The sequence below is a fragment of the Drosophila tropicalis genome, unplaced genomic scaffold (genome assembly GCF_018151085.1).
Source record: "Drosophila tropicalis isolate 14030-0801.00 unplaced genomic scaffold, ASM1815108v1 contig_878, whole genome shotgun sequence".
NCBI classification, from domain to species: Eukaryota; Metazoa; Arthropoda; class Insecta; order Diptera; family Drosophilidae; genus Drosophila; species Drosophila tropicalis.
Genome location: NW_027173374.1, coordinates 17,407,238 through 17,434,090, shown reverse-complemented (window position 1 = coordinate 17,434,090; position 26,853 = coordinate 17,407,238). Strand labels below are relative to the sequence as shown.

General features: G+C 42.0%; 1 protein-coding gene across 1 annotated transcript; it reads right to left on the bottom strand.

Annotated features, from left to right (window-relative positions):
• Positions 1 to 106: 106 nt before the first annotated feature.
• On the bottom strand, positions 107 to 26,853 carry LOC137585629 (dynein beta chain, ciliary). Its single transcript, XM_068301464.1, is given in 32 exon segments — positions 107 to 1,606; positions 1,674 to 1,868; positions 1,926 to 4,703; positions 4,755 to 4,921; positions 4,993 to 5,131; positions 8,133 to 8,440; positions 8,442 to 8,498; positions 8,560 to 8,757; positions 8,759 to 9,037; positions 10,165 to 10,413; positions 10,621 to 11,209; positions 11,267 to 12,013; positions 12,077 to 12,597; positions 12,705 to 13,257; positions 13,311 to 14,356; positions 14,530 to 14,796; positions 15,455 to 16,906; positions 18,071 to 18,343; positions 18,422 to 18,595; positions 18,683 to 19,060; positions 19,127 to 19,303; positions 20,560 to 20,777; positions 20,888 to 21,399; positions 21,954 to 22,057; positions 22,127 to 22,440; positions 22,495 to 22,994; positions 23,049 to 23,527; positions 23,586 to 23,868; positions 23,931 to 24,590; positions 25,724 to 25,812; positions 26,036 to 26,572; positions 26,659 to 26,853. Coding segments are annotated over 32 exon segments (14,538 nt in total). The 3' UTR covers positions 107 to 1,506.

Here is a 26,853-nt window from a genome sequence, read left to right as displayed (position 1 = left end):
GCGTCGCCAACGACGCAAACGAAGGCAGAAACGTTTCGCGCAGGGCCTGATTTCTATTAGTAATATGTCTGGGCCAGTACGAACTCGATTTTTATCTGCAACAACACCACACACACATTTTTTTCGCCATGTTCGCCTTGTCCGCGCCCGCCTTGATCTTGAAACGGAACGGAACGCAATATAGCTTTCCGAATTGATGTTTATAATCACGTGTAGAATTCGTGCTCGGGGAATACGCTAAAATGTGACCACATTCATGTATATACATACATACCAATTTTATGCTAAATCAGTGAGCAAACATTTGGCAAGACATTCCAAAATTTGCTTGGCAACAACAGGTGGCTGACAAAGTGACCTAGAGGTTGAACTGCCCTTTTGAGGGTATGTAAGGGATAACGGGGTCACCTAGGTCGTTTGTTGTGATATTAGAAGAATTGCCAACAGCTCGCTAGGGCTTAGCACGCTCGAGATTTATGAAATACGTAATCGCAATCATAATCTTACTGCGATCACGCCGTTGACGTATGTTTCCGTAATAGCTTTTGGGGGGCTCGTCATCAAGAAACTTTTGCTAGTCAGTAATTTTCCCCCGCTAAGGTTTCGTGGTGGTGGCGAGGGTTTGCTCACCTTATCAGCAGACGTTTTAACAACTGGCGGCAGGTTAATGCTACTCGATGCTTTGTAGGCGTGTAAAACAAACCATTGTGGCGAGGGCACGTGATCGGCAAGTGGGCTGCAGATCTTAACGAGGGCATAGCGATCGGAAATTGGCAAAAGTTAAATGAATTAGTTGTTAGATTACGTCAGTCGCAAGGGTCTAATTATGCCAGACACACGTGGTTAGCTGGTGGTCGACCTCAAAGTCATTCCAGAAAGTGAGAAAGTGCGGCACGAGTTGTGAGTTATAAATATTTTGTAACATATTGGCATTTAAAAAGAGAGAGGGAGAGTGAGAAGGGACAGACTTTGTTCTATGCAATATGACGCCTTTTGTTAGACAGCTAATCTGACCATTTCTTTCGAACGTTGTTGTCGTCTCTGTGACGTCTGTCGAAATTCGTTTGTTATTTGTCTATCTGTAAATCGAGTCGTTTGTCTAGAAAGATGGGTTCAAAGGGGGGTTGAGTGGAGCTTTGAATATTGAATGGAAAAAAAGTCTGACATAATGTCATTTGATATCTCTATGTCTGACTTGTGTTATCATTTAAGTAGAATTTTCAAATTGCATGGTTTTTAAACTTTAAACAAAAGGCCTAGCCCTAAGTGAGGAAGTTCTGAACTCCAGACATAGAACCTACTCACAATACAGAGTCCAACGATAGCAACAGCAGTCTCGAAAGTTTCGTTACGCCATTAGATAATAGAAATTGACTCGACTGCAAATACACTTCACACAGAAAATTACGCTAACTTCACGTGAATTTGCGCGATATGAGCTATAAATAAATTGATGATTGGTTGGCATAAAAAAAAGACTTTTTCGCTTTGTAGTTGGCGTTTTGTTTATTGCTGGAGGAGAAGGGCTACTCCGCCCAATACCCATTTAGCCGGACGCTCGCGTGTCTTGAGATTGAAGGTCCAGACATAAGTGTTGCCACGCGATCTACCAAAAAGTAGGCAAAATACGTTAAGAGCTTGCATGAGATAGAGGTGCGAAATCTCGTGCTTACCTGGTCTTGTATAGCGGACACTCGTAAATGCGTTGCAGTTCTTGTTTCTCCTGGACAATAGATTTGATATAGATGACGGGCATGGCGCATAGTAATTCTTTGGGATGCAGCGAAACAATGGAATTCAGCTGGCAATCCCAACTGGCACCATCCATATATATTTCATGGACAAAAGCGCCTTCCATGGGTGGCAGACTAATTAAGGATATGAAATGTTACAGTTGGAGTCTCGTTCCTTTTGGATACACTTACGTTACGTCGTCTTTTTGCTTTTTGGTTACATCGCAACTAATCAACATGCGATCCAGGGGTAGATCATGTTTGCGTGCACTCTCCTGCATGATGGCGGTGAGGAAACTTTGAGGATTGAATAAACCCCCCAGCCAGATGACACACGGAAGCTTAAAATCGTTTAGCCAACCGGCTAGTTCTTTGATGCGATGCAGGAGGTCGGCAAACCAAGCCTGAAGGCCCAAGTTGCTGGGATAGGCCAATTGTGCCCAGGCATCGGGCACATGATCATAGAAAATGGCATGATCCAGACGTTCCATCTCCTGCGTAATTGTTAGTTCTCCCCTCAGGCCTAGCATAAGTTCACGCAGCGAACGTTTGATCTCTCGTATGAGAGCATTCATGCGTTCACACTCTTGCAGGGCGACAACCACAAACGGAGTCTTGCGTTCAACACGATTTAGCAGGACCTCCAAATTGAACTCATCCTGCAACTTGTCAAGGAAGTCATCGATCATTATCTTAACCAGCTCCTCGCGCGGTGCTCCACAATGCGAACTCAGCTCGGATTCACGTGGTTGCAGCTCGAAAATGGTGCGTAACAATTGCTCCGAGGCCGTGGTAAGGAAACCAATTTCAGCATTTGGATGCAAACCATAGAGCAGAGGAGATTCCTCGGGTAGCATCTCGTTGACGTAAGCGTGATAACCCTCAAAGTCTAGATTTGGTGGAGCAGGAAACCCAGGACACAACTCGAAGTCACCGTCAATAAGATCTTGTTGCAGTAGCTCCTCCAAATAGGTTTGACACAAGCGACGATCCCAATCGTCGGTGATGTGACCGCCATACATAATCTCCCCAAAGAGATACCGCAAATCCTCGAAAGGTATCCGATTGCTGTTATGCTCCAAATAGTTGTGCAATACATTCGCCGAAATGGTCAAGTCACCTATATTAAAGGGATACACTTTGTTCCAGCCCTGAGGACCGAATTTGCGTCGTTCGCCGGCCACCGAATGGAAATAGCAGAGGGCAAAGAGTATGGACTTAAATTCCGCCTCCTGGGTACAAGTTTCCAGGACATCCTGAGAGAAATTATCCCATGCCTTATGTAGATTGGCTGCCATCCCAGCGGGCGGTTCATTCACGACTTTCAATGAAGACTCTAGTATGCCCTGCGGTATGATGTGATATTGAGCATCGGGAGCTGGCTCAGCGCTTATGAAGAGGCGAAAATTGGATTCGCCATGCGTCTCACTCTGCAGCACAATACGTTCGATTAGTTTCTCCAAAGTAGGCAACCAATTGACCACCAAATGGATATTCTGCAATATTACCCACTGTTCACCAGAGTCGAGGGCCTGATGGATGGCCTGTTCGGCTAGCGATTCCTGTCCCTGACCCAGCGAGATGTTAACCAGAGTGCCAGCTTCTGAATGAAAGCCTTGCTTTTGCCCATATCTCTCCACATCGCGTATGGGATCTACTCCGGGTGAGAGTATAAAAAATGCTGGAGTAGCTGAATTTAACTCCTTAAATATGGCCATAAACGAGGGCGTCTGTTCCTCTGCATACGGACGACCCATGGTTTGCTCCACAAACTGACGCATTGCATAAGTCATGCGATCTGGACGCAGGGCTCGAATTATACATAATTTTTGCAAGGGAGTCCGATGCTTCCACTCACCAGGAAATGCTTCCCGTTCCGGTGTATCACTGGCCATGAATTTGCGCCAACGTTTCGTATAGTTTTCCATGTCCTTGTCGATGCCATAGAAATGCTCGATCAGGGTCAATGATTTGATGCCACCCCACGCACTGCGCCCCACGAAATCAAGCGGCGACAGAGTATTTGGATCGTGGGGATAACGCAACAAGAAATCTGTCTCATCTTTGGCCACCTGTTCGGCGGCAATTAGAATACGCAGCGTCATGTGTGAGGTGAAGGTCAGCTTGTCAGCTTCAAATAGTCCCCTCAGGGTATAGCGATAAGTTTGTAGAGTAATCGAGTCCACCAAATGCCCCACTCGCTTTTCACAGCTTTTGCAGTCGGTAGGGGCCACGGAAATGGCCTGGCGAAAGACATGCATAAAGGATTTAAGTGAAAACTTGTAGATGGGATCGATGCGACTCAAATCCGTGAGGACGAAATATAAAATTGCCGCCCGTTTGGCTGCCGATCTATAAATGTTTCTAGTCTCGTCAATCTGCGAAGTGGTCAGACGTGCCTCCTTTACTTTGGCCTCAATTTCGTCCACTGTTCGCTTGGTATTTTCTAGATTCAGGACCAAAGCATGATCATCAAGAACATTCTCTCCCGCCGATGCCAAGCGGGCCAGCAGTTCATCCTCTAAAGCTTTTAGTGAGATTTTAAATTTATTTTGCTGCACCGTCACCTCTGTTTTCATCAGCTCCAAATCCGGTCTCTCTATTTTGACCACTTCCGCCAACAGTTGCTCCTCTAGACCATCCGGTGTTACAGTAAAGTTAATCAATGTCGTCTGCGCCTGCATTTCCGGCTTGTAGTGCGGATTCGCCACCTTGGTGTGCAAGATGAGACGGAAATTTGCATTGAATTCGATTTCCTTGTCTCCGATACGTAGATAGCGTCCCTTTTTGATCAACGCCCGACTGAGCAGAGGTTCCAATACTGTGTCCATGGTTTCCTCGATTTGTTCTATCAACACCGTGTCGCCCACTGAAATGGATTTCTCCAGGGACTCCAGAAAACCACGCTGATTGAGACGTAAAACAACTAGTGAGGCACCAAAACGATTCTTAATCCATTTAATGCCTTGCCTAAAAAAATAAAAATTAATAACCATTCTCTTCTTTCTCTTTGCTGCTTACAGCTGCGGATCAATCATAAGAGGCCAACGCGTTGAATGCTGCAAAATGGTTGCATTCTCCGTGGACATGCGATCCATGGGCAAACCCTCATTGTTCCATGTAGCGATTTGTGCATCATCTGAGAAGAGCGCCAATGTATCCACACCTTCGGTATGCGGTATATGAGGCTGTTTGAAGAAGAACAAGAGTTTAGTCAGTCAGTCAGAAAATTTTTTGTTGGCGGGAACATTTTACTTACATCGATTTTACGAAAATTCGGTAGCCACATTTTGTGTTGCAACTCCTCACGATACCGACGCGTAAAGCAGCCCACGTACGATAGGAAGGAGGAAATTAACAGTATATCTCCAGGTAGTGTGCCAATTTTTGCTTGTAAGCTAAACGTTTGAGACAATGAACGGGAGAAGGAAAGATGAGACGCCGACAAAGAGGAATGTGTCGAGTGGCTGTGTTGGGTACAAGTCAACGTGGGAGAGGGTGCGGGAAGTGGGTCATAATCTGCCGCATTTGGTACTAACAAATCGTATAAATTACAAGAGGGCAGGCATCCTGCCTGAAGGTTGCAGACGCCTTAACTTCCGTTTTTTCTTTTTTAGCTTCCTATACTGCATTTAAATAAGGGGGAAATTGAAAAAATAATGATGTCGAACCAGGAGGAGGTTGCTACTTGCAACTTGTTGTGGATCCTTCTTCCAGTTGCGAGCTGCCCACATAACTCCTGCTGACATTGTGGAGGATGGATGCCATGGCATCTTTGAGTAGCTCGTATAACTTATTAGAAATTTGCTGCATGCCAACTATTATTGAAATATTTCTTCTCCCTTTTTAGATCCACTTTATGACTTAATTTGATGCGAAACTAGCATAAAATAATTTTCAATTAGTCTCTTCTCTACTCTTTAGCTCAGTTAAAAATGCATACATACTTTCTTTCTCAAGTGATTTATGCTTAGTAATTGAATAAGTAACTAAACTTAAGGACATTCCGACTCTTTAATACACTCTTCATTCGATTTAGCCCAACAGTAGACAACTCAATACCAGAACAGTTTGGTAAACTCATAGGCGTACTCTGGCTCAAATTTTTGTTTTGCCATATTAGATAAAATTGCAAACAAAATTGTAAAATCATTTAATGTGTAGAGGGATAAAGACTTTGTTTTTCATCATTTTTGTTTACACAAATGAAACCTCTTGAGTTTAAAAACCAGGTTCTTTATGTTTTTTACCATTACCTATATATGTATGTATGAGAAATATTTGAAAGAGCAGATGGGTAGTTGCTTTAATGCCCAGTTAGTTATTTATAGCATACTTTTGGGAACTACGAATTAAAGATATAAATTATTTTTTTTTTTAAATGAGAATCATTATCAAGTTAATATGACTTTAAAAAGTGCATAAATGATAGAGTGTTTGGTAAAACAACAATCGATTGTCTGTTGTGAGGCAAAAGCCTCTCGAATGAAAATGTTAAAATATATTTCACATGTATGTATTTATGGTGTGTGTGTACTGTGTTGTGGATGTGAGTGTGTTTGTGTGCGTGAATGTATGTGTAATAATTGTTTTGAAGAAATATTCTTGTAAATGTTTTGGTCAAATACCTGTCAAGTGACATAAGAGCATTCTCATTCAGAGTGCAGACAATATTTTTGAAAAAGCATTTCTCTCTACCAATAACAACAATGCCAACAACAGCAAAGTACATAAACAAATAACCCAACATCCTCTTGTGCAACGTATCTATGTGTGTGTGTGTGTATTGAGTATTTGTGTGCTTGGTTGTGTGTGTGTAATGTCATTGTCAAATATGTAGAAATTTATATGCAAGTCATACACACACGCACACACACAGCCATTTGGGTGCAATTTGTTGTTGTGAGTCAAATTATATTTTCATAAATATTTGAAAATTCTTAAAATTGTATGTGTGTATGCCGGTAAGTCTGTATCTACATATACTTATATGTTTTATATTCATTTTTCGAAATCGACCAAAGGCTATTTGCTCCTTTGCCAGTGCATTGTTGTTGCATACGTATGCATTAGATTGCATTTGTAGAAATTTTTATATTTAGCTCTCTTTCTCCTTCCGATTTACCCCCATAAACTCTTTCCAATATGAAAATCTTTTCTATATTTGCTTTCCTCTGTGCTCAGAGTTATTTAGGTGCGAAAATGCAAGAGCCCTTTTGCTTTTGGTTCTTTTGTGGATTTTGTCGATTTTGATCCCCTTTTACTTGGCTAACACACACACACGTGTACACTCAGTCAATTGAATTTCAATGAATTGTATCCGCTAGTCAAGCAGGTGTGTGTGCCAATTGGGGCAGCTGGCCAACAATTTGCCATTGACATCAATATGAATTTGATTAAGTTTCTATAACTGGTATATGGCATTTGGCTTACATTGGCTTGTATGTTGCATGTAACTTGGTTGGTTGGTTGCCTGTATGGTTAGTTGGTCGAATTGTTGGTGGTTAATATAATTGACAGTGGTTTCCATAACCAAATACATGCTCATTCAAACGGAAATAGGCAATTGGCTGACCAATGCCCAAAAGGTGGCAATGGTAATGCTCATATGCATTTGATTAACAATGAAGCGGAAAGGTAGGCAACATTAAAATTTAAAGCGGAGAAGCAAAGTTTCGTTTAGGTGCTTTAACTAACTTATTACAGAGAGAGGCGGCAAATTAGCCACAGGGATCTACAAGAGATCTTTGGGGTTATAGCATTCGAAACATCATTAAAATATTTCTCCTAGTCTTTGGTCTTTTAAAAACATTTTGAAACCTAATACTTGAGCTATTATCAAAATGTTTTTAGTCGCCCTTGACTTTCACATTTAGTAACATTGCAGTTGAGATTGAAACGTTGAAAACTTTATTTCAATTTAAAAAAACCTTTCAGAGCCCTTCAAAAATATAAATTTTAGGTATATTGCTGAATTCAATGGTTAAATGCATTAGTGTGTCTTTAGATTGACAGTGCACTGCGTCAGAATGCCATATGTGCAATTGACTAAACGAGTCGTAATGAGTTTTTTTGTTCGTTTCGAGGGTCGAGAACCTCATCGAAATTGGGAGAAACAGCCAGAACAGAGACAGAAATGGGAGCAAGTAAATAAAATTTACGGCCTTTTGTTGCTGTGTGGTGTCACGCAAGTCAGCAAAATGGTAGCAGCTAGCCAGTCAGTTGGCCAGTCACCTTTAACTGCCATTCCATTCACAAGAGGACGGGGGCAAAAGAAAAGAAATGAGACTGGGGCAGGTTGTGGAAAGGCAATTAAAGCGATTGCGGGCGCACACGGAATGTAAATTAAATTTAATAATTGATTACGCATAAATGCGACGCACTCACTCACTCACTTACCTTTGGATGGACTCGCGCCAACGTATATTCTCATTGGACAGACCGTGTATCAGGCGATGCGCCAAATCGATGGTAAAGGCAGTTTTATCCGCCTCTTGTTGGCATTTTTGCTTTTCGGCCACTGCATGCTCAAATTCAGCTTGAATTTCGGCCAATTTGGCCTCCAAATTGTTGATCTTTGCCTTAAGATATTGCAAACGTTCGCGGGCCTCTAGCAATTCCTGGTGTGAGTCTTGCAGAGCCTGCTGCTTGGGACCGACAATCAGAAAGACCTGATGGTAGCGATGCAAATTAATGACCCAGGCGCAAAAGGCCTGCAGCGGCCACAGACTTTTGTACCACCTTATCGGGATTGAATTCAGGATCCTATCCGAAAAGAGACAGTAAACCATTGATTTCGTTTATTTTGCCTTGCTGTTTTGCCTACCTTTAGATATTCCTGCAGTGTTTCAATTATATTTGGATGTATATTGTCCTTGTTGTAGTTGAGGAGATCATTAAGAAACTGATCAACACGAACCATCATCAGTTTGGCTGCCTTCCAGCTGCGTTCCTTTGGGATTTTGCCATTTGTGGCCAATAGAACCATGACGGCGGCACAGACATTGATGACCGCCTTTGGGGGGTGATCCAAACGACTTTAACTCGGTCAAATTGTTCTTGTTCAACGTATTGAGAGCAGCCTGTGCCGCCACCAGAGCGGGTTCAGCCTGTCTAAGGTCCTCTTCACACATTTTCGTTTTGATCGAGACATCTTCCTCTATAATGCGTACACGTTTCTCCTCCTCCGAGGCTATGAAACGTTCCCGTTTCACTTTTTCACTCTCCGCGCTGACAATCACAATCAGTTTATCAGCTGCGGCATTTTTTGCTGCCAATTGGACTTCCTGTATGGCCAGTTGATGCTAGTCAAGGAGGAAGATAGAATGATTTTAGTTTTTTTTAGACAACTTTTAGAACAAAACTCAAACCTTCGAAAAAGAAAAGCCAGATGAAAAACTTTTGATGAAAATAATTAAAGCTCAGGCACGCTGGCTCAATATTTACACGGCGCAACTTTTCAGCACAAATTGCGGTCAGTGACTAAAAGAGGGGCGTAGTGGGGGCTGTGAAACTGAAGTGCCTCTTGTTCAATACAAACGAATTCAATTTAATTCAATTAGTTTAAATAACATTTGGCTGGCTCTCACTTGCTTTCTCCCTCTAGCTTTGTGGGTCTTTCCCATGCTAGTGTTTGAAATAAATGCGTAATCGGAAACGGCGCTAAAAATTGAAAGAATATTCTTAACTTGTGTCCCAAAAGTGCCTTCCGCTTTCTCCACACACTCACACTTATTGGTTTTCTCATTCCTTTGACTGTGTTGCCATGGTAAATGGTGAGCAGATTTGCTGCAACAACAATTCAATTAAACGCACTAATTGAATGGCAGGCGGATTGGTTCACGGATCGAATAGAGTGCGCTTGTCGCGATGTCATTGCAAGAAGTTATATCGATCAATTCTATACCCTAAAAGTTTACGAGAAATTTCTAAAGGCGACTACCAATTGAATTTGAATAATTTTAATCTTTTTTTACATTCTTTAAAAGAAAAAAACTGATTAAATTTCCCAAATTTTTTTAAAATTTTCAGCAATTTTTTGAAAATACGCTTCATATTCTTGAGAATTAATCACAACGAAGAAATAGTGTCTAAGAAGTAAATCAATACAAGAAGCATAATAAAGCATGATAAAGGGGTAAGTTCCTATATATTTGTATTTGTATTGAAAGCTAATACATATAATTTAACTGTGTCAGACATTAGCATCACCTTTATCTCTCTATGTGGTCCTCTCTCTACCCCTTTATATCCTTCTCTCACTCCCTGTATTTGTATATACATATGTAGATAGTACATGCATATAGCATAAAGTGGGGCTCACCGCATTCACATTTTATTTGCATGTGGCAACCTACCTGACCCATCTGTCGGTGCGTGTGTGTGGGTGTATGTGGCATTCAGTTTTGTTCTCTGTTCATCATTTACTCACCTTTAATGTGTCCACCTGACGCGCGCACTCGGCCAGCTTGGCCATGCCACTCTGGAGTCGTGCAATGCGTTCAGCGAACTCTCCATTTTTGTCCACCAACAGTTTGCGGTAAAGGAAAATGTATTCCAGAAAAGTTTTTGGGGTCGTGTAGTTGTAGCGTTTTTCATTCTGTAGATAAATTTTCGATATCTGATTCACGGTCCCATGGACGTAGGCCATAAAAATCCCAATGGGTGGCACCAGACCAGGCTGCGTGCATATGAGAAAAAAGGAGCCGGAGGTCAGTCTCAGTGGTCCACACAGAATGAAGGCTATTTGTGCTGGTAGTGGAGGACTTAAAGCCTCCATTCTGTGTGACAGGTTTCAGTTGTAAATTGTGCAGGACAGATGCATAAATAAATGGACCAACCTAGAGAGTGAGAGAGAGATAGAGAGAACTGGTAAACGAATACAAACCTCCAAAATGTTACTGATTTCGTTGAGAAATTTTTGTGATACAGATTCCAAAGCACTTTTTGGCCACTCGTGAAACCAATCGATAGCCGTTCTACTAATAATTGCTGGAAATTTTCGGGCGCGAACTCGCAAGGTTTGACCAACTGGTGAGAAGCAGAGTACGACTTTTAGCAATCTTCGTACTTTCTCTACAAAATATCGCCAACAGTTCTCTTTGGTGTCCAAATTGCCGCTCTGCTTCACCTCATTCCTAATGCCATTAACAATTGTTTCCATTTGATCGTCATTGAATAGATCGGGAATTTCACCCGATGCAAGAAGATCATTGATCAGCATCAGTATCGATTCATCGGGTATTTGAGCATCCGAAATGAGAAAGACTGAGGCTAGATTTTTTAGGCCAACTTTTATATAAATTGTGGCTATTTCTTCTCTCATATCGAGCAAACCGAAACCCCTTTTTATCTGAATTTGCGAAACACTCAGCGATGATATAAAGGCAGCCAGACGAGCCAAGGTTTGTTTGCCTGAGCCGCCTACGCCAATTAGCAGAGCATTGCCCCTCGGACTCTCCAAAATACGATTAATTCTGGCAAATGAATCGCAAATATTAATTGGAAATTGAAATAATCAAGTTTCTACTTACCGACAGACATGTATCATGGCATCTTCAAAGAGTACCAGATTCATATATCCCACAACCTCATTGTAGCTAGCCTGTGCCTCCAGTAAAAGTTGATATAACGATTCCCAATTCTTCAAGGGCATATACTTCTGATCCACCAGCGATTGAGCAAAGTGACTGTAGATTAAAGGCTCCGCGAACACAAATTCCTCATCGAAATCCTCGAAATCCTTTTTGAAAATATCCCTTATGGAGGACTTGAAAGATTTGATATCATACAGATCGACCAGTCGATCGTGATAGACCCGAAAAGCCTCGTGCACATAGAGACGCATCAGTTCGGAGGGTTTACTGCATATGGTGCCACCATAACTGGTTGTTTGACCAGAACTTGGTGCTCCCACACTATTCATAAGCCCCTGATATATACTGGTAAGATCTCGTAAATTGAAAATGTAATGGAATTTCACGGCCGTTGGCAGAAAGGCGTATTCTACACGGCGATGCAGAGCAATGCCCACACGTACCAATAGATTGCCTATGGAACGTATTTCCTTGCTAAAACCCTGGGCAGGATGCTCCAAATGATTATTCAAAATACTACTGTAGATATAATGGAGAGTCTCCTCGCCCGGAGTGGCCACCGAGAATACACAAAAGTGACGCTGCAGCCGGGGATCTATGGTAAAAGAGCCGGCTGTGGGATTCATGCAGGCAGCAAACTGGCAGTGTCTAATATCTTTCAATTGCAAACGCTGACGATCGTACCTACATAACGGGCAAGGGAAAGGCAAATGGCAATAAATAAATGTTTCCTCAAGAATAACTAACCATTGTCTGTAGTCCATGAATTGACGCATTATAGTATGCGGCTGCACTGTACCGTAGGCATCCACTTTGGGCATATTGAGGTCGTTAACGAAATAGATGAGACGCCTTTTGGGTCCACTGGGGGCATAGCATCGGCCTGATTTCTTCTCCAGAGGGCCGTCTAACATTTTCTGAAATATCTCGGACGTGGTATAGTAGTTGAAGTGAGTTGCCTGCACAGTGGTCAGCATTGCCGATGTCGACGACGAAGACTTCCGACGTATGCTAGCCACTCCTGGAGTTGTTGTTGTTGACATCGAGTTGTTCAGAGGTGCTGGCTGTTGCTGTTGACTGTCGTTGACAGCTGTCACAGCGATTTCGAGTAGCTCCTGGTCACTGGCATATTTGCTAAAGAGCTCACGAAAGATGGCGCCCTTGCCGCAGCCGGAGTTGCCTACCAGCATGCAGCCCAGATTGCGGTCAATGAGCAGCTTGAGGAAATAGGCCAGACGTGTGGTCTCTGCAGTTGAAATGAGCACGTTCTACATCCCCCCCCAAAATGAGGCAGGCCAGGAACATGGGCAGAGAGATGAATTGGTCTTGCTAGTATGCATGATTAGTTTACCTCTTTTGGGGCACGCACACTCACCTGCAATGGCATCTCGGGATCAATTTGTACTCCATCCGGTGGCTGCTCTTGGGCAGCCATTTCCGACCATGACTGAAACTTTAATGTCTGCACATTCAAATGATAGTCGAATATGGTGCCAGTGTTTGGTAATTTAACATCCTTGAATTCACCCGTCCACCACTTGTGAAATTCGCGATGCCAGTCAATAATTAGATCCTGATGCAATGCCGAACCAAAGCTCCAAATGCTTGCATATACGAAAATCGTCTCGAGGGCCAGTTCGGCGGATTCATGTGAAAGTTCACCATGATGCAGGCTATGTGGATTAATGCCAGCTTTTGGTCCATCCATATGGCCATCGTTTGCTCCGTTTGTCCCATTACCGTTTGTATCCAGCAGACATTCGAGTAGGTGACAGGTCATTTGTATCATGGCCATGTCCGTGATGGGTGTGATGCGTCGAAAATCTCGATGGCGCTGCATCAAACAGGGAAAATATTTCTCAAAGAGCGTGGTCAGAATGCCTCTCTCAATCATGTCCACACGAGTTTCCAGCCAGGATGAGACATACCTAATGAGATTCGAGGCAATTAAACCACCATACTAAATAGTACAACTACTCACGGTGACCAGCCAAGATCCTGTGGATTAATATAGAGGATTCCCGCTCTCGAGACAGTGGCTGGTGTGGCAGCCTTCAGGTGTCCAACTTCGAATAGCAGACGCATCTCTCGTTTTAATGAAATTCTTTCATTGCTGGCCAATGTCAAGATTTTGTTGTCGTCCATCAATGTATTGAGACTCTCAATCCACATGGGATCAATGTCACCATCGAGGACTATCCACTTAGGATTACCTGGCGGCATATTTGCCTGATCTCTCATAATCGAAGAAAACAAACCATCTTTCCATTCGCGTGTCGTGGGATTGACTATGCCAAAGAGCTCATCATTCGATAGAGCCTTTGGATTAAGGACATTGCACACTGGCTTCATTTTCTGTATGCGATAAGTTTCTCGTAATGTTTGCCAGATTTTGGTTTTGCCAGTGCCAGCATCGCCCACAATGAATACAGAATGACGGACATCGAGAAGCTCCTGCAATTGCACCACTTTCATGAGGAAACCCTCCTCGGGCTGAAGTTTAATTTCATTAACGGCCCGCCTAATGGTCTTCTCGAACTCAAAGACACGCTTTCGTGGCACATCCAGGGCCGGAAAGAGATCACCAATGAGACCCATAAATATGGGAACATCCTCTGTCACAATTTTCGGTATATTAAAGTCACGCAATGCCCGCATTAACACCTGATCCTCTGGCCGACTGTGGTCATCGCGCTTTAGTGTGCCAGCCACCACAAGAACCGATTTGATAGCCCTGAGTCCCCAATCGTAGTGATCCTGCTTGGACAGCAGCTGCTTGCACAGCATATACAGTGTGATAAATTTACGTGCCAGCAGTCGGGCATCTTGGAAACCCTCTGCCATTAACATAATCTCACAAATCAGGGCAAAGTCCGGCACAATCATGGCGCATGGACGAAACAATGTTTTCAGGTTCTCTGGCAGTTCAGCCCGACCGGCATACCCAGGATTCATTGTGATAAAAATGCCAACCGACGACTCCAGCGAAATGCTCTCGCCCATAAAGATAAATTGGGTTTTATGCATCTGTAAACAGAAGCAGCAGCCAGCCAACCATGTCCAGGTTGCAAGTTCCCGTTCCAGAGAAATGTAATCAATGTGCAGCATGGAAAATGGAGGAAAAGGAAAAGCAAGGCATGAAAGTAAAGCGGCAAAATCAATTTGCAAGCAAAAACGTAGTCGACAGTGGTCGGTCGCACCTTTATCGCCTCCTGCATGGTCTTCACCTGAACGGCCACCACGGAAAGAACCTCAACAGAGATGCGATTGAACTCGTCAAAGCAGCCCCAGGCACCAGTCTGGGCCAGCCCTTTGTAAATGTTGCCGCAAGATTTGTAGTCCATTTGCTCCGAACAGTTGAAGACATAAACCATTACGCCCAGTGCCCGTCCCAGGTCTTTGGTTGTTTCAGTTTTTCCAGTACCAGCCGGTCCAGCGGTTGCACCGGCCAACCTCAGCCTCAGTGACTGTCATGTGGGCGTTGGAGTGGAGAGGGAATGGAGAAATGGGCATATGTAAATTACAAGCAACATTTATTTTCCCACTAACGAGTTGTTTAATTTGCTGAGAAAGCTGAGAGCGAAGGCGTTTCCTTTCATTTTGCATCACGTTGCCTTGTAAAACAATCTGAAACTCTACCAAATTGATAGCCAGAGTTCCGTTCGCTTTGTTTTTATATGCATTTTTGTTTTGCTGGATGCATTTGGTTTCATTTTACCAAATGAACGCACAATTTTATCATTCTCAATATTTTACAGAATATTTAATTTTTGGTCAGTAAAAAAAGTGGTATTTGTTTATTGGTATACAGCATAGTTTTCAGCTTAAGGCAGAGAAATTGTTTTAAGTTTAGCAGCAATTACATATTTCAGTGTAAAATTGGCGACATTTAAAGGGGAGAAATGTGCGAAAAAAGCTCCCATAATTGCCTCAGACAAATAACAGGTATTTGACTTCCGGTTGTTAGACACATACACTGACACCGGCCTTTTGTTTCAATGTATTTGCATTTAATTATTTAAAACGCAAGCGAATAACTAATGCGAATATTGTGACGGATTTCCGCTACTAAAAGCATTAACGCCCATCTCAAGGTTAAATTTTATATCAATTTTAATCACTTACCTGAGTCAGAGTGATGTAGCAACGATCGGTGAGTGGTGTGATGACTAGACGTGAAGTATTGCCCAGATACTCGTAGGCATAACGAAATTCAGCATCGCAAATGTTGGCAAAGCAATCCTCTTCGCCGCGGCTGAATGCTCCACGGCCACTACTTGAACTACCGGCCTGGTCATCATCCCAGCGATGTCTAAGTTGGCTTTGCCATTGAAATGCCAATGAGTTGTCCACCTTGGATGAAATGATTTTACCCACCACATCTCGAGAGTGGACATCGATTGTGCATATGGTCATGATCTTTTGACGATCGCCAGGGGTTAGCTCGCCCAACAACAAATTGATCAGGGCATTAAGCTGGGCCATTTGTCGTTTGTGCAACTCTTTCATCACACCCTCATAGCCCTCTTCCATGTTGGAGAATGAACGATTTACATCCGCTGTCCAACTAATTTGGCTGCAGCAGAGAGCCACCTGGGCTGGCCAATCGTAGAGCCACAATTCGCGTGGCTTCTCCCCAAATGCATGCAATGCCCGACGAAAGAGTTCATGGAGAGTGCTTCGCATTTGGTAAATAATGGCTCGTAGCCAGAGTTCAACACGACCACTGCATTCGATGAAGATCTGCCCGCCTCCAGTTTCGCCCACAAAGGACACATACTCATCATTCTCCTTGGAGTGCATACCAACGGCATGAGTGGTATTCGTTTCGTATTGTAGCCTGAGTATTGAATCGAAAAGCTTGATCAAATGCCGATCAATCACTTGTGGGTTATTGCCATTTGAAAGTATGTCCAACAGATCGGCAGACGAAATGAAATAGAAACGGGGAAAAGCCAAACGCTTCGTCTCAAGGTAATCATTTAAGGCCTTCTCGCATACGGCAAGACGCTGCTGCAATTGCAACAGTTGGTCCATGATATCGTTGTGTTGCAGCACAACCTGCATGACAACACGAACTTGACTAACTCGTGCCAGAAGCTGCGTGAAATCGCGATCAATTTGCTCAAAGTTTGCTGCCTCTGCCGGTAATTGGGCTCGTATGTCAGCCGATCCAATAAAAATGCACTCCAAATAAATCCATTTCCGCTGAACCTCAAACCAATTGCCAATCAAATTGTCAATGCCACTGAGAACACGCTGCCAATGATTGAGTTTGTCCAACAGATATTCAATATGCTTGGATGTGGATATATTCTGCAACTGCATTTGATTGTCATCCAATGTTTCAATTAGTTCTTCTGATACTTTGAGCAATTTTATATTGCAACGTGTCTGATGGTCTTCCAATTCGAACTCCAAATGGGACCAAATGGCCCTTATGTCATCTAGAACTTTAGTGACTGTCATCTCTTTAATGGCACGATCCACAGTGTTTTTAATATCCTCCTCGTGATGATGCAGTTTCAGTGTAAGCAATTCGGCCAGACTGGTGGACGGATTGCTTTTGTATCTAATCTAAATGTGGAATCAAATGCATATACAAATGTCATTTTAATTTGGAGAGTCAGTGTTCAACTCGAGTTTCTTGTAAACATATCACATGTGATTTGTGTTCCGGGGTTTGGGGTGTGGAAACCAGTGGCAACCGTCAGATAAGTGCCAAAATCGATGTACACGAATGTATTAATTAATACCAAGATTGCCTCGTTTGGCTGGCCAAGCATAAGGCAAGCCTTTGTTTAATAATACACGCATTATGACCATTTTGATTATTGAAATGGCCATAAGCTAGATATGCACCAAATAATCGAAATAACTCATTACAATGTGTCTTCATTATGTTATCCGGTACAAGCAACAGCAAGAAACTAAACACCTTTGTGCTTATTTGTGTAAGGCCTAATTAAATTTGATACTAGTTAAGCTTAAAGTTTCACTTACCAGCGTTTTCATATTATGGTGTTCATTAAGCTGAAATGCAAAGAGAAATTCTATGAGAGCGTTTATTTCATTGCATTGTCTGGTATGCAACTAATAACAACTGTATCTAATACTTTTAATTACGATGTTAGCAAAGTGAAATTGATACTGCAACGATCTAACTTATTGGTTGAAGGTTTCAGCATGTTGCCTTACTTTTTAGAATGTCCTTACAAACTGTACAGTTTTCGAACATCAAAAAAAATTCTTTAATAAAGTTTTGTCAATAAAAAAAAAGTCTGGGTAATGGACAATTTCTTTGAATAAGTCACATTAGGTAGTAAATTTTAAACGTTATTCTGTAAATAGGTCTCTCTAAAATCATTATAGTGGCAGTTTTAGCTTTAGCAACTATGTTGCCGAAAGTGCTATATCCCACGCTTTTATTCATGGCTATGTCCTGCAGCTTCTGATGAGGTCGCTGTCAGAAGTTGTGAACGTTTGTCAACCTGTATATACAGACACACAATAGCACACACGCACACAATTCAGCTGCTAATGTGTTTGGTAAATGTGGGCCGGCCATTGGGAACTGAGAGTGATATGTCAGTCAGATAGGAGCAGGAAAGAGGCAGGCAGACAGGGGGTTTGGCCATCAGATTCCATTGTTGTTATGCCGCGCAATCATTTGGCAGGCATTTGTGACGAGCTGCACTGTTTTGGGCTTGCGTTAACGTTTGAGTTTCGAGTGTTGCTTACCTTTGTCAGTTGCATCAGTTCAAGCCAATGGCGTTCGGTAATTGCTGAATTCTGCAGCTCGGTAATAGCTCGAAGCGAGGCGACCAATTCACGCAGAACACCCACAATGTACACATACGGCTGCCATTCTCTGATACACTTGTCCAGTGTACGTAGATCACGTGTAAATTTCTTGCACTCATGCTCCATGTCATCTGTGTCGATGAGCAGCCAAGGTGTCCCATGCCAGTCAACAATGCAGGACTCGATGACGCGCACAAAGTCCCACAATTGCTGCGGAACGGAGGGCAAAACAAAAACAAAGAAATTCGTGTATAAGTGCACATCTTTTCATTCGTAAGCAGAGCTTACCTTTACTCGTCGAAGTTCGATGTGACACAACTGCAACGTTGCCGTTTCGGGGGCCGGAATATCTAGAAGTCTGGCCCAGTGTGTATAGCGACGTTGCTGATTACCAAAGCGATGCAAACGCACGTAGACCTTATCACAGTCATCGTAGACCTGCGGGCAGGGTACACGAAAGAACTGACAAAAACGCAAATAGGCAATCAAAATGGGGGCTCCATGCTTGTCAAACGAATAACAACAACAGCAACAGCAATAACAACTTACCGACATGCGTTGGAATTGCTTGATGACGTAATGTTGCAGATGGCACGTGTGTAGACCAATCAATGCCCCAACTCGCTGCTGCTGATGGTAGCGCGTATCCTGTAGGGCCTCCTGTTTGGCCAGGGCTTTCAATTTAAGCTGCTGCCACAGTGTGGGCAACTGTTCAATGCTACGCAACAGCTGAGCCTCAAACTCAACATTGTAGGTCTTGAGCAGGCTCATAATATCCTTGAGCGGCTTGAAGAGATTGTCGGCATAGGGTTCACGTTGTCGGATTTCCGCCACAATGGCCAGGACACGCAAAAGTGCCTTGAAATCCTGACGGGCAATATGCAATTGCAGTGTCTCATGACCACGAGCAATAAAGCCATTCAATTCCTATCAGAGAAACGACACTATATATGCATGACAAAACTGTTAAACTCCTCTGGCCAAATGTTTCACCTTTAGAGTGCATTGAACATAACGCAACAGCCATTGCTTGCAGAGATGCGACCATTTGCAGGCATGATTGAGCAGTGCAAATTTAAGTGGCTTCAGATCCAATGCCAACCAACCGTTAATGCAATGCCGATTCTCATCTTGGTCAATAGCATCGTGTACCTCATTGTAGTGCTCAATCTGTCAGAAAGGAAGAGAAAAAAGAGAACACTTTAACATCGTTCTGTCGGGAGGACAACTTCATTTGCCTTCGTCCGTAGCTTAATTTATTTGCTAATTTGCCATGTGAGTGTGAGCTTTTGTATATACTATATAGTATACATATATATATATATATATATATACATATATATATATATATATATATACATATATATATATATATATACATATATATATATATATAAATAGTATTGTGGGCTTTGGTTTAATAGACGCACCAGCTGCCTCTAGAGGCTACTCAATGGGCAGTCATAAATAAAATGCCGGTCAGTGATTTTTTATGCTCTACCAATGGGTCTTTTGACTAGCACGTTCGAGTTGTAAATCTAGTAAAATTAATTAAAAAATTAGGTTGATATTCTTTTCTTATCAGGTCATGTGATTTTAGGTCTTTCACAAGTAAGTCTGCAATACGAATCGGTGTTATTTTACATCTCACAATCAGTTATTTATTAATCGAGATTTATGAGGTATAATTCCTACAAATGGAAGATTAAGGCCGATACTTATTGGTTTCTAATTAATTGTGAACTTTGGCCGCCAATGCAGTAGTCCTATACGTTCACTCAAATCCAAAATTAGAAAGTTTTCAAATCTTAAGTGAGAAAATCAATTCTAAAACGATATTCAAATCGTATGTTGGCAAAGGATTTGGGTATCAGATCTTGATTAAAATGTTTAGAATAATTAAAGGGCATTTATTATTCAGTTTTTCATGTAAAATGATCTCAAATACTATGGGTCCTATTTTATGGGGCAGCAACCAATTTCACACGCTTGTGACCATGATTTGTTGTTGCTTTGTGTGTTTGTCTGCTTTAGCATTTACATTTGTATGTCTATGTGTGCAATTTATAGCATACTTTTTTGGGGCTGCGAGGTGGTGAGGCGCTTGATAATTGTTTAAAGAAAGTATTAAGCTTTCTGTCGCTTTGTTAAGAGCGAAAGGAAACAAAAGCATCAAAAAAAAAGCATTGATATTTTTTGTTTTGCTGTTGGCATTGAATTAAGCTACATGCTGGATTTTCGGCCAAAGCACACACACACACACATTTGACCCTAAATGGTCAACATTTATCAACCGTTATTGGTCTCAGGGGTTACACAACGTAAATTGTGTGGTTGCCAATTGGGCACTGACCCACTAGAGTGTCTGTGAGTTGGCCACTTCTCCCCCATCCTCAGCCTGGTCTCTCTGGGGTGTTTTCTTTTACCTCCTTTTTGAATGTCTCCATGATGGCAAAGCCCCCGCCAGTAACATGGTTGGTCTGGTCGCGTGCTGTCTTTATGCAAGCCGCTAGCACTTGGCTGCTCTCTTGCTTCCAAAGGAATTCATAGGCGTGGAATTTGGTAGCATAAGTCAATGAGGACTGCACAGTATCTGCCAAGGCATTGCGTATGGCCTGCTCCAGGAGTGCCAAGTCTTCATTACCTGTAAAGAAGAGGACAAAAACAAAAAAAAAAAAAAAAAACAAAACAAGACGTAGGTGGATTGGTTGGTTGGTTTGTTGTGCTGTGTACCTGGTGTTAAGTTGCCATTGCATTCCTTTTTTTCACTATATGCCTTTGCCGCAGCCAGAAAGTTGAACTGCACGACCTGCTGCTGGCGAGGTTCTTGAAAAGATTTTGCCTCCTTTACCAGTTGTGCCTCGTCGTTGTTGTCATAGCCATCGTCATCGCCGTCATTCTCATTCTCATCGTCATCCTCATCCTCTGACAGGGCACTGTCAGCCACAATTCTTGGCATGCAGTTGCATGTCTGTTTTATATCCAGCAACAGCTGCTCGACAATTTGTTGAAAATTATTTTCCACACTTGCATCAAAGGCTGGCGAGAAGCGTATTTCCGTTTCCGTCAGTTCCAATTTCACTTCGAAGAGTGGTGCATCCTGAGCTGCTGCTGTTGTTGTTGTTGTCGCTTGCGGCATTGTGATTTGTTGTAGCACTAACCTTGCCATACTACTAGTTGCAATTTTTGTTGCTGCCTCCGTTTCTGGTGTTGTTGGTGGTGTTGCTGCTGCCGTTGCCGTCATTTCTTTGTACAAATACTCTAAACTGAATTACATGGCGTATGAGTAATGCGAAAATTAAATTTACTGTTGAGGTTGAGTTTGTTTTGTGCTGATTTCGTAGACCACCCTCCTCCGCATCACGACATTGTGTGTGTGAGTGTGTGTGTTTGTGTTTGACTGTCTGTCTGTTTGTCTGTTTGCCGTCTCTTTTTCCTCTGCATGCAATCACGAAAAGTGCCGTTAAGTGAAACATGCAATTGACGCATGAATGCCCCCGCCTCTTTAGAAATTTCTTGTCGTTGTTGTTGTTGTTGCTGGTTTCAGCCATTGCAGGTGTCTTCTTCATTTTTGCGGTTGCTGTGTGCGATATTGTGCTCATTTACTTGATTAGTTTTGATGAGACATGAAAGGTGGCTGCTAGCGTGTCAAAATGCAATGAACTTGTTTTGTATTTTCGAGTATGAGAATTGAATAAGTGCAAGCGAAAGTGTGATTAGCTTCCAAATAATTCAGATGTAATGAAATGAGAAAAGTCGAAATGAAAGATGATGCCTGAAGCAATTAATATTAATCAATTATTTATTTGTGTGTTGAAACCTGATTTTCATAGCCTGACGGACTTCCTGGGCAATGAGTTCATCCACACTAGCCAAATATTTATTAAATTTATATCGCTGCCCCTTGGGAAATTCTAAAACGAACTTGTCAAACAAAAGAAGATATGTCATTCAAGCTGCTAACAAGGTTCTGTTGTTTTTTGCATTACTTACTTCCTGCACGTTAAGATCACGTGAATAAAGCTGAAACTCTTGGGTTTCATAGTTGAAGAACAAACAGAAATTTGCTATCAATAGACGATTTAATAGCATTCTCGTCTCATCACATTGTAACAAACGCAAACGCACACGCTCCTGCTGATGTCGCAAATCCAGGAGATTGCGTCCATAGAGACTACGCTGATGCAATGGCTCGCGACTCCAACGTCGAATGCTTGCCAATATGGCATCCAAATTAGCATGCGATTGCCGTAGGCGACTAAATAAGTTGCTTGACTGCTCAAAAATACAGCCAATAAGTTCATCATCTGAAAAAATATGAATTATAATCTGCCAGAAAGAAATTCATACTGATAACTCACTATAATTTTGCCAGGTTAGACGCTGACTAGCCTTTGCCACCAGCTTATCAATAGTCACCAGCTCATGGACAATCAATTGCAACTCGGCTAGAGCACATTTTCCACTTCTTATGCCGTTATAATACTCCTCGATTTTGATTAAACGTATGCGACGCTGCCAATAGTCATCCCTTTGGGCATATAGCGAAAGTAGTGACTTCGGCAATTGGAACAGATCCTCTGATAAACTGCCGTTTGCTTGCAGAGTTAAAAAATATTTCGTTTCCTTTAGAAGAATGAATAGAGCTAGGGAAAAATTCAACTGCAATTGCTTAACATCGGTTAATTGTGTGAAAACCGATTCCTCAAGTCCTTTGGCAATTTGTTTGTCTATTCCCTCTTGCCAATTATTCCAGATTTTCATTTGAAGATTACTCAATTTGGTAGTCAAAATATCCCGCCGTGACAATAATGATTTCCACTTTGAGGGTAAAGTATGAAGCTCTGATTTCTCACATAGTCTACAATCGAATAGCCAATGAATAGAAAAAATATTCTAATGTCAGTAGACTCACAATATCTCGATCAGTTGTGTCAATGGTTTGGCTCCCAATTCGTCGCAGCATTTGAAATGCTGTTCCAACCACATCATGGCGCCAGCAATGGGAGGAAAATTGAATGGCAACGGCACAGCTGGTAAACCACGCAAGTCATAGCCCAAAAGAATTTCTGCCACACTCTGCTCCAGCTGCATCAGTTCCTGATCATAGATGCTCATTATATGCGGTAAGAGACACACTAGTTCCGGCTGTACGGCTCGTCGCTGCAACAAAGGCCCAAACATAAGTGTGAGCCTAACCAAATGCTTCCAACTGGGACACTGTTTGAAGGCCTGAAGTAAAATTGTGGCCAATTTCTGCTCTAGCAATTGCATGCGAGCAAAGAAAATATTCTGCTCTCTCTTGAAACATTTCCATTTGTGAGCAGCTGGAGCTGCTAGATCGATGTCCACATTGCTCCACTGCTCAAAGAGCATTTTAAACTCATTAAATATCTAAAGAATGTGGAATCAGTAAATAAATTTTAGTCAATTTAAGCAATTTTTCATGTACCTCTCGCAAACGTTCGGTGAGAAGCTTGCCATGCAATCCACCAATTTCCAATTTCTCTAGTTGCTGAAACTGAACCGCAGCCTCAAACACTTGACGCAATTCCGACAGCTGGGCCAAGAAGCCATCAAGTGTTTGACCAAACACTTCCTCGTTGGAGAAGCGCCACAATTGCTGTTGGCCCTCATCGTCGTCGCCGACTGGTGGGGAATGAGCAGCTTCGCGCAAGGCAGACAAAAAAATCTGATTGCTGGCATATCGTTCTTTATACTCGAGAACGCGTTGTCTAAGGATTCATAAAAATATTCATAAAAATACATATATTTACAGAAATATAAAAAAGTTTACTTGAAAAACTCCAAGACTTTGCTAGTTCGATTTATTCTTTGAAGCCCTTCATCGGCATCTCCTTGAAAGAGTAGAGGAAACTCAAGATCTTCGGCAGCACGATGCACCAACATGTTGCAGATGCAACGCAGTAGGACACTCATCCTTCGGGAACTACGGTAGAAGCGAGCATTGCTCCAAATCAAATGAACTACATGCACCAGTGGAGCAATCAATTCATGACCATTGCTAAATTGCACCGAATTGAAGGCGGAAGTGTGTCGCAGCAGAGGTTGCAGCCATAACGAAACATCCTGAGCTTCAAGCCAGGCGGTGACGAGTTGACGAAATGCCTTGGCATATGGTTCATAATACACAGACTCAATTCGCTCCAGTATTAGTGCCAACGTTTTGTGAGTTGGCTCCCTTAATTGATCGTAGATATTCTGTAAATTTAGTTTACGATTTGTCCAGAAGCCAATCTCTTGGGCTGGCAGCGATACCATATTTATGTGCTTCGATGGAATACTGCTGCTACTGCCGGTTAAAGAAGCTGTTGCCAGACTCATGGGCTGGCATTCGGAACGTTCCATGACAATGTCATGCATTTGGGTTGTCCAATTGATGAACATTTCCTCCAATAAATTACGAAACTTTGGATCCAAGGCGGGACACAGTTGGCTAAAAATAGGGGAGAGAAAACAAAAAAGAAAGGAAGAACAAAGAGTTAAACGCTTTTTCGTTTCTATCTTTCTTGCAATTTGTTTTGCATTTGTTTCTTATAACCAGCAACTTTCATTTCCAATGACCAAAAACTTTTTCTAATGAGCAAAAACATTTATTGACCTAATTCCCAAAATATTTGCGCACATTTACTCCTTCTCCCATTTTAACTCTTTCTATTCAATTTTCTCTCTCTCTTTTGTTATTTTGAAGTAAATTTTCATATACATTTGACCTCAATTGAATTGATTTAATGGCTTATTTTCTTTATGGCTTTAGTTAGATTTTTAACATTTTGCCCAAGTACAAACAAATTGCTCAAGCATGGACAAAGACCACAAATGGCAATAATTGTTGATAATAAATACTTTTGCAACATGCACAAAGGCATTTTTGCCAAATTGCTTTTAAAACGAAAAACCACACTGAGGGCAAACTCGTAAAGCAACTTTTACATTAGGGTTTTAAAATTTGAACTATTTTAAGGGAAATTCGCAACATAAACTTGACAATAAACGGATCTGTGTTACAAAAAAGGTCTAAGGATTTAATTTTTATGAATTTCTAAAGAAATTATGTCATTAGTTTTGATACTATTTATTACAAAATGAAATTATGGAGAACGAAATTTGTAGGCCTTTCCTCATACATCATAGAATGTAGCTTCGGTTGAAAAACAATTATTTAAAGAACGAATATTGGTAAAATCACTTTGTTTTATTTGCACAGTGTAAGAGCATATTCAGTTGCAATTTTTAATTCTTTATTTTAGTAATTCAATTAAAACATTTGAAAAATTAAAATTTCTCTAAGCCGGATAAATTTTGTATGATGCCAAAAGTAGGAAAAAAAACTAAAAAAAAAACTTGCATTGGAGTAGCAATAAATAAATAAATAAATAAAAGAAAACTTGAGTTTATCCTAAATTACTAATTTAATCAATTTGCACCAACTCATGGGTAAAAGTTATTTGCCTGAAATTCAATTCGATAGCTTGCCACTCCTTACACACTCTCTATAATTGGCCATGGTGTAGGACATTCCTCTATTAAGGCCTGAGATAATGGGCATTGAATTGGGCTCCAACTTACCCTCGGTCCACGTGCGCAAACACTTCCTCGACGATTGTTGGCGAAACTAATAACGATAAAATTGTGCGATTGTTGGTTTTGCCCTTAATCTGTGGGGATAACAATAAAGTATATATATATATTTTTAGTATATATGTATCTATGTATTGTATATTTTGCTTTTAGACACATGAAAAGTTTTGCCAATTAAGCGAAATACTTTTCCAAGACAATGGAGCTAGTCCAAGGCCCCTTGTAGACAAGACTCTCAATTAGATTAATATGATGAGATAACGCCTCAGCGCTCATAGTGCCCCTCCATGACCCACATACCTCTGTAAGGGTGTTTCTTACTTCCTTGATGCGCGTCTGTAGATCCTTTTGCACCATAGCAGGCCATTGACTTTGCGCCTGTTCCAGTAAGGGTTGCAGTATCTCATCAAACACCAGCGACATTGTCTCGATTTTGCTATGAACTGGAAAATCTCCATAAAGGACACTGGATGCAAAATTAGCCTCTGTCAGTTTGAATGCAGAGCCACCGCCACTGCTGCAGCGTATGAAGTAGGCACACTTGCCACGTGGCACACCATCCAGTGTGGTGAAACTGGACGAGGCTGGTGGCAATGGGACCAAAAGTGCGCCTGGTGTAGCCGCCATTACCGCAGACACAGCAGACACTGTTGCAGTGGCCATGGCCACATCTTCCTGCTGCTGCTGCTGATTACTGCCACGTAAACCGATGCCGCTGGCTAAAGTGTACTTGCGATACAAGTCACTGATGCAGCTACGTGGAACTAGCTCACCGCCCGGACTGAGCGTTATGATGAGAACTCGTATTTGTCCATTTGCCCAGTCTAGAACGATGCGCTGTTGTGGTTATGTGGGAGTTTGCGGAAATTGGGTTGGATTCTATTCGATTGGATTTGAATTAAAAAAGGATGATGGTTACTCACACGAAACTCCTCGTTGGCCATCATTTTACCCCATTTATCTGGTTTGAGGCGCATTGTGGTTATTGTATAGGTGGCCACACGGTCCAAGCGTGCATCGTTATATTCACGCTGAATATACGTCGAATGTTGTTTGATGCTGCCATTGGGGACAGCCGACTCTTCATCACTGCTGGCCAAGGCAGCCGCATCGGACAT